The 8,809-nt window shown below is 54.9% G+C and overlaps 1 protein-coding gene across 1 annotated transcript in view; it reads left to right on the top strand.

Moving 5' to 3' along the window:
* The window catches only part of tnrc6c1 (trinucleotide repeat containing adaptor 6C1), a 44,693-nt gene that overhangs the window by 20,681 nt on the left and 15,203 nt on the right, over positions 1 to 8,809 (top strand). The window contains exon 5 of the mRNA XM_083677440.1: positions 5,981 to 8,638. Within this exon, the coding sequence (XP_083533566.1) occupies positions 5,981 to 8,638 (2,658 nt within the window). The remainder of the gene's footprint in view (positions 1 to 5,980; positions 8,639 to 8,809) is intronic.

Genomic DNA, 8,809 nt, shown 5'->3' with positions numbered 1-8,809 from the left:
TTCTAGACTCTAGAACACTTGGAACACTCTAGACTCTAGATGGTGTGTGAAATCCGGAATCCTTTGGCAGTTTAAAAAAATTAACACCACATAGAACACTTGGAACACTAGATTCTAGAGTGTTCCAAGTGTTCTATGTGGTGTTTACCTAGCAACAACACTTTGATTGGCTACAAAATACAGCTTCATAATTATTTTTTTTAATTTAAAAAATAAATAAATATGTTTTTAGGGCATTTCTGCTTTATTAGGATAGAGACAGTAGAGATTGACAGGAAGGATGGGAGAGAGAGGAGGGACGACATGCAAGATGGGTCGAGGGTCGGAATCAAACCAGGAACCTTGCGATTATGTGGCTTTTTTGGGGGGGGGTTGAATAAAGTCGCCCTTGGCGCTCTGGAATGTTGATAGTTTGGGCGACTTTATTCACCCTCGGCACTGAAGGAGTTAACCTGGGTTAGGTGTTTGAAGGAGTTAACCTGGGTTAGGTGTTTGAAGGAGTTAACCTGGGTTAGGTGTTTGAAGGTGTTAACCTGGGTTAGGTGTTTGAAGGTGTTAACCTGGGTTAGGGTTAACCTGGGTTAGGTGTTTGAAGGAGTTAACCTGGGTTAGGTGTTTGAAGGAGTTGACCTGGGTTAGGTGTTTGACACACCAACACCGTTGTGTAAAAACGGTGCGTCAATGTTTAGGCTGTAAACCAAACGTTTCCCATTTTGATGTATCCTTCATGAACATGTTTTCAGTAGAGTGTTATTATTGTTATTATTAACAAATTTTAAAGTGGTAGTGTGTCATGCAGCGCCATTCAGGAGTGGTCCCATAATAATAATAATAGTAATACTAATAATAATAAACTTTATTTATAGAGCACCTTTCTAAAACAGAGTTACAAAGTGCTTTACAAGATAAAACAGAAATGCATAAAAAACAAAAACCGAAGCCGGAAAACAGTCAAACGCAACACATTAAAAACAATAAGGGCCAATTAAAGGCTTGTTGGTTAAAGAAGAGATTTAATTAAAGGCTTCATTTAATTATTAATTAACCAATTAAAGGCTTGTCTATAAACATTTAGAAGAGTTTTAAGAAGAGATTGAAAGGAAAATTCCGATATAACATAGAAGACGTCTTTTGAGTAGAGTGTGTTTTGTGGACGCGGTGCGAAGGACCAAGTAGTAATAGGTGGCCGTCTCAGTGCCTGCAGCGGTGAGCAGCCGGAGGAGGACCCTTAGCCGTCCCTTCCGTGCGCGATGGCCACCGGCCTGGTTGTGTCTGGTCGGATCTGCTTCATGAACGCCCAGGCGGGCGAGCGGGGACACAGACGAGGTTATGTAAGACCCTCTGACGCTCTGTGCCACCCGTGCGTGCGTGCGTGCGTGCGTGCGTGCGTGCAAGCTGGCTGGCTCCGGTCTTCTGACCTCTAGCTCTCTGAATCCTCCTCCTACAGCCCTGTTGCTATGGTGACCTGGTGGTTGTATCCTCCTCCTACGGGCCTGTTGCTATGGTGACCTGGTGGTTGTATCCTCTTCCTACGGCCCTGTTGCTATGGTGACCTGGTGGTTGTATCCTCCCTCTCTGAATGTTCTGCATACGGAGCCCTGCTTTGCTTTGTGGCCTCCGCCTCCACCCCTTGGAGCAGCCTCCCTCTCCCAGCCCCGTCATTAGACCTGGGGCCAGTCCAGTCCAAGCCAGGGAAAGGCCCTGGGAGATGGGAGAAGGATGATGGGAGAAGGATGATGGGAGAAGGATGAAGGGAGAAGGATGATGCAGGGTGTGAGTGGATCGGTCTGTGGAAATGAAGAGCGCTCTGTTTGTCTGGCAGCGATGAAAGAGCAGCTCTGACTCTACCCCCCCCCCCCCCCCCCCCCCCCCGCCCCCGGGGGCTTCATTAGGCCATGCTGGCCCAGCTGAGACCCGCCAGCCTCTCTCTCTCTCTCTCTCTCTCTCTTACTCCCCAGCTTCCCTCCCCTCCCTTTTCACACACTGCTCTCAAACTCTGATGCTCTCTCTCCCTCACTCTGACACCCCTCCCTCCCTCCCTCCCTCCACTCCCTCACAATCTCATGCCCTCCCTCCCTCCCACTCTCCCTCCCTCCCTCCCTTTCTCCCTCCCAATCTCATGCTCTCCCTCACTCCCCCCCCCTCCACCTCTCCTATCAGTCCCTGACCTCTCACAGACCAGGGGGCGTACCCATGGAAACGGAAGATAAACAGTTAAATGAAGGAAAAAGCTTCAGCGACATTAATGACAGAGCCAGAGGCTCGATCTCTGACTCGCCATCTGAGTTTCTGGGGAAAACAATGCAGAGGGCCTTTTGCAGACCCCCAAAGTGACCAATCACAGTGTCCGGGAAGACCTCACTGCGTGTCGGGTCGGCCCGTAACGAGGCGCCATTCTTGGGCGGAGTCTGACGTATCGCACGTTTCAGAGGCCAAACGCAACAGATGCTTTCATCTCTTAAAAGTGCTGCTGTTCTTTAGCGAGCTTCTGGTACCCCCCCCACCCCCCTTTCAGCTTTCATCTCACACACACACACACACACACAGACCACCCCCACCCCCTCGGTCACTTCAGACCACGCTGTGGAAAGATGTTTTTTGTTTATTTTGAGAGGGACAGTCTATCTACTCTAATATGTGTGTGTGTGTGACTGAGAGGGTGGTGGTGGGGGTGGTCTGTGTGTGTGTGTGCGTGTGTGACTGAGACAGTCCCACTCTCATATTGTTTTTGTTTTGTTGGATAGAGAGAGTAGAGGAAGACAGGAGGTCAGGAGGAGAGGACATGTCAGCAGGGCATGGGCCAGGTTCCAACCCGTGGCGACATGGGCATGTGTGTGCACGGTACTGGTACCAGACCACTGGACCACCCCAGGCCACGGTACTTTACTGGCGCCATAGAAAGACTGTCTGTCTGTCTGTGTCTGTGTCTGTGTCTGTGTCTGTCTGTCTGTCTGTCTGTCTGTCTGTGTCTGTGTGTCTGTCTGTGTCTGTCTGTAATTTTTTTGCATCATCTATACTGGTGGCCTATCAAATCTGAGTGTCCCCGTGCGTGTGTGTATGATAAAGAGTGTGCGTGTGCGTGTGCGTGTGCGTGCGGTTAGATTTGAAGAGTGCCATTCCAGAACACTGGAGGGACGCAGCACGCTGCTGTTCTCTGCTGCTGTTCTCTGCTGCGTCCTCTGCCACTGTTCAAGAGGCTTCCATTGTGGGCGGCAGTGCTAATTGCAGATGGAGTGGTCTTGGCTAAATGTTTACTGACAGTTCTGCGAGCCTGAAAGAGGCGGAGGAGGGGGAGGGGGAGGGAAGGGGGTGGGGGGGAGGAATCTCCTCTTTGTTTTGTTTTTCCGTCCTCCCTCGTGAGCACACAATACTCTCAGCATCAACTTTCGTGCACCTTACACACACACACACACACACACACACACACACACACACAGAGGGGCTCGCTCGCTTTCAGGACAGGAAAAGAGTGAGTTCTAAATAAAACAAGAGAGAGGAGAAATCCAGCCAAAGCTTTGTGGAATGGGGAGGGGGGAGGGAGAGAAGGGGGGAGGGAGGGAAGGGGGGGGGGAGGGAGGGAGGGAGAGAAGGGGGGAGGGAGGGAGGGAGAGAGAGGAGAGAGAGAGAGAGAGCGCGAGAGCTGCAGCTTTCTTGGCAGCTTTTCAAAAATGAGCCTTAGAAGCCTGGTGAGTCGAGCAGACATATTGAGACGGGGGATGTCCGCCGCTTCGCACCGAACCTAGTCCCTCCTCAGGATGGTCGGGAGGTACGTCTCCTCAGGTATTTGACCGTGCTCAGCTGTGACCACCCAGTAACACCCTTCTTTTACCCCTCTGCTTACTAGACTTGCCTCTCTCTCTCTCTTTCTCTCTCTCTCTCTCTCTCTCTCTCTCTCTCTCTCCTCTGCATCGTATTGCTTGCTCGTCTGTTTATGCATGCAACGCTTCGATAATCCCATAAAAGACGGTGTCGCAGCCGTTACAGTTGTGACTAATATGGTTCGGGTAGTTCCCTGCTGTTTCAGAGAGGGGCGAGCGTGCTGTAGAGAGGGAGAGAGAGGGAGAGAGAGATACAGACGGTAGCTCTGAGCTGTTTTGGCTCCAGTTCAGCTCTGATAAAATGGCGTCCTGTACTACACAGCGACGCCACAGAAGGACAGAAACACATTGCCCTTTCCCGCCCCCCCCCCCCCCCTCTCTCTCTCTCTCTCTTTTTCCCTCCTCTCTGTCTTTTTTCTCCTCTCATTCTTTTTAAACCATCGAAAGTGGGCTCTGCGGAGAGAGGGAGGGAGGGAGGGAGGGAGGGAGGACAGCCTAGGCTTGCTAATCGCTCCCCGCTGCCTGCAAAGATCTGATACGAGGCGAGCTTTCTGCATGCAGAGCAGGCATGCGAGGCTGCACCAGCACCAGCACCAACAACAACAACAACAACAACAACGAATGAGTTGACACGGCGCCAGAGCGTTTTGCGGCGCCATGCAGGACTCAGAGCTGGGAGCTTTTGTACTGACTCACTCCGTATGCAGCAGATGATCCGGGGGTGTCTCCGTAGCCAAGGCGCGTCCCAACTGGAGCGACGTCTCGTGTGTCGGAGAAGAAGGAACCACAGCGGTGTTTGACTTTGAGGAGCAAAGATGTCGACACACAGGCAAAGTTCGAAGGACGGGATAAACTGAGGTCAACCGGACCAACCAGAAAGCCGATTTTGGATTTGAATTTCCGAATTGGTTGGAACATTTGGTGAGGGTTAACGGTTTGGCCAGTTTGAGGTTTTGACCCAGTCAGGCTGTCAATGGGATGCCGGTCAGAAAGGTTAGTCTAGTCTCTCTCATTTGAGGAAAGAAGTTGTCTGGGTCTGTTCTGGTCTAGGTCTGGTCCTAGTCTGGTCTTGGTCTGGGTCTGGTCTAGTCTGGTCCTAGTCTGAGCTGGGCTGGTCTGGGTCTGGTCTGTTTTGGTCTAGGTCTGCGTCTGGTCTGGTCCTAGTCTGGGTTTGGGTCTAGGTCTTGTCTGGTCTGTGTCTGGGCATCTTAAGACAGAGTTCTGGCTCCTGCCACATACGGGTCAGGACAGTAGCTGCGGACCTCAGGGGTCAGGGGTGAGGCTGAGCAGCTTACGCCAACAAGCAGCAGAGGAAGTCGATGTCACTCTGGCTCAGAGAGCTCAAGCATTTAGCAACGGTAAACAAAACACGGCGTGAAGAGTTCTGATGATCACCGAGGGTTGAACGGTGGAACGTCATCTGTTCCCTGACACGGTTGAATAGTCAATGTCATGAGTATATGGGCAATACGATGATGGCACAATGAGCTCTGAAGCTTTATGCCCTATTGAAGGTTCCATTTCTGCTGCTAGTGGGATTCCTCCTTTTGGGTGTTTGTCTTGTGTTAGTCCTGTATGTCAGTTGTATGATGCGATGAAGGTGCATGTGGTGGGATACCTTCTGCACAAATGTATATATTTCCCCTCTGGGATCAATCAAGTATATCTTCTTCTTTTATTCACGATAACATCTGATTAGTTTCCCTTTGATTATCTGTAGCTTTTTTTTTATTTTATTTTTTTACTACAGCCTAATTCATTGGCTTTTATCATCATCATTCATTGGCTCTCATCATCGGTAAATCATTTAGATTAATAAAGCAACCGCTGTGTCTTTCCTACACTTGGATGCCTGAACTGTTGCCATGGTGTCTTGTCTCATGTTTGCATATGATGGTGTGCTTACCACTTCAAATCAAAATCTAATCAAATTTGAATGTAATACACAATATACAGGATACAATGTAATGGAATGCTTTAGGGTATGCTTGGGATACTTGCTTTAAGCAACTCCTGAACAACGCAACAATCAAACAATATCAGTATTTGCAGTGAAATTTCATAATAAAAACAAAAAGGAAAAAGAAAACACTTAGCTAACCTCTCCCTCTCTCTCTCTCTCTCCCTTCCTCCATCCATCCCTCCTTTCTTCCCTACCCCAGCAGAGCTGTCCCCACACAGTGGCCTGGGAGCCCAGTATGAGAATCCCCGCTGGGGACACCCATCAGCAGCCAATCAGAGTTCCGCGACAGCCACATCTTCCTCGTCCGCGTCCAATCACAGCGGCTGGGATCCACTGATCATCGACGAGAGAGACACGGAGGCGTGGCCCTCTATTTCCCGTGGCGAGAGCCACGCCCCCCCGGGAGGATGCCCTTTGGACACTGACGCCGGTGGTCCGGGCAGCAGCAGCAGCAGCAGCAGTAGTATGAGTATGGCCACAGGGGCCAACAGCCAGACCGGCCACTTCCCTGCCAGCCACCCCAGCAGCAAAGCCAGCTCTGGGCCTAGCTCAGCCAATCACACTGGAACCGGCATGGTCTCCAGCCAGGGCTCAGCCAATCGGGGATGGGGCTCTGGGCCCGGGCCCGGACCCGCCCACTGTAACCCTCACTCCTCGGCGGGAGGCGGAGAGGGGAAAAACGATAGCCCGATGGGAGGGGGAGGGGGAGGAGGAGGAGGCAGGGGGTGGGGCTCATCATCCTCTTCCTCTTCTGCCTCCAACTTTAACTTGAACCTGAACCCCAACGCCAACCCTTCAGCCTGGCCCGTGCTGGGTCACGACGGGGCCGGCCCAGGTGGTGGCAGCTCGGGGGGAGCCCACCCCAACTCCCCTCCTCAACCCCCGCCCAACCTTTGCACCCCGCCGGGCGCCCCGCCCACCCAGGACAACGGCAACATAGGGAGCGGAGAAGGAGGAGGAGGAGGAGGCTCCTGGGGTGATCCCTCGGAGTCGCACCCCTCCCCTTCCACAAACGTGTCTTTGAGCTCCGAACCTCCGAACCTTAACACTGACGGACCAAATCACACAAGCAAGCAGGAGCCCCCCAGCCCCGTTCGAGGCCCGTCCGGCTGGGGCGCCGCCCACGGCCAGGCCGCGCCCCCTGGAGCTTCGCAGGTCAACGGAGAAGACGGCAGTGCCGCCGCCTGGGGCAGCAACGGAGACTCCAAGTCTGGCTCCTCCTCCAAGGAGCCCTCGGGCTGGGACTCATCCGGGGCAGGCTGGGGCCACGGAAGCAGTGGGGCAGGAAGCTCCGGAGGCTGGGGTGGCGGGGGCCAGACCAGCGGAAACTGGGGGAAGCAGCGCTCCGGTGAGGGGGCCCAAGGGTGGGACGCCCCCTCTTCTCCTCCTCAGGACCAGGTCAAATCCTGGGGCACCCGAGCCCCCAGCAAGGCCGCAGCGACGAGCGATGGGGACGGAATGGATGGGCGCCGGCGTGACGACGGGCCGTCCAGGGACGAGCTGACCCCTCCGCTGCCCGCCCCCGCCGCCGACCTCGACCCCAGAGTGCTGTGCAACACCGGCTGGGGCCAGACGCCTGTCCGCCAGCACACTTCCTGGGACATGGAGGAGGCCGCGCGTGCCAAACGCAAGAACGACAACGGGACCGACACCTGGGGCTCCGGCGGCCACCCGAACACCTCCACCAACCCTCAAGGAGGGCCTCCCAACCCCAACCTCTGCCCGCCTCAGAGGGGTGACCTCGGGGGCAAGAGCGAGGGTCCCGGGCCTGGTCCTCGGCCTGGTCCACAGGGTGCCCCAGGCTGGGGTGGAAGCATGCCTCCAGCCAACCTGCCCGGCTCTGGTTGGGGAGAGCAACCCAGCAACAAGAAACCCCCCAACAACAACAACAACAACGGCCCAGGGGGCTGGGGGAACCCCCCACCGGGAGGCCCCGGGACCAACGCCCAGCCCAAGAGCGGGGCCCAGTCCTGGGGAGAGGAGAAGTCCCCAAGCTGGGACGACTCCAATAACGGCAAGACCAAACCCCAGGGCTGGGGAGAGACCCATCCCAAAGCCTCTCACAGCTGGGGCAACGGAGCTGGGGGGGGAGGAGGGGGGAGCAACGGGAACAGAGGGGACTGGGGAGAAACAACGGGAGACGGGAAGAAGAGCAGTCCCAACAGCAACCCTCCCTGGGAAGGAGATGGAGGAGGCTGGAAGGAGGGCCCTCGAGGCTGGGGCTCCAAGCCTGCTCCGGGGGTGTCTGGAGGCGGAGGTGGAGGTGGGGGCTGGGGAGACACAGCGCCCCAACGTCCCAGCGGCCCTGCCCAAGGATGGGGGGGCAAGCCTCAGGAGAGCCCTAATGGCAATAGTGGTGGAGGAGGAGGTGGGAGCATGAGCTCGTGGGGAGGCACTGGCCCAGTCAAGCAGAGTGGATCAGGCTGGGGGGGCAACAGGGGAGGGGGCAAACAGGACCCCATGGGAGAGCCCACGGGCTGGGAGGAGCCCTCCCCTCCATCCATCCGCCGCAAGATGGAGATCGACGACGGAACCTCGGCTTGGGGCGACCCGACCGCCCACAACAAGACGGTCAACCTGTGGGACAAGAACAACCCAGAGGGGGGGCAAAACCAGGGCAAACCACCCCCCGGGGGGGGCAACAACAACAACAACATGCCAGGCCCCGGTAGCAACAACAACAACACCCATCCTCACCCTCACCCACACCCTCAACCTCACCCCTACCACGGGCCACCCCCCCTCCAGAGCCACGGGCACACCCACCAGAACCCTGCCAGCAGCAGTGGGCCCATGGACCCGCCTGTGCCTCACCAGGCTGGGCCTCCCCATGGCAGAGCACCCCTCATGGCTCCAGGTAAGACACTTGAAGACACTTTTTTAAATTTATTTTTTTATTCCATTGCTTGAAGACACTTGCTAGGCTGTTGCTGAGAATTAACCTGTAGAATGAAATTCAGTTGAAGTTCATAGCAGGTGTGTAGGTCACTGGTGTTACATCTGCAAGGTCCACAGTTTGGTCACATTG

The sequence above is a fragment of the Argentina silus genome (genome assembly GCF_951799395.1).
Source record: "Argentina silus genome assembly, chromosome: 9".
Classification (NCBI taxonomy): domain Eukaryota; kingdom Metazoa; phylum Chordata; class Actinopteri; order Argentiniformes; family Argentinidae; genus Argentina; species Argentina silus.
Note: the sequence above shows the minus strand (reverse complement) of the source record. Positions and strands in the feature narration are given on the sequence as shown.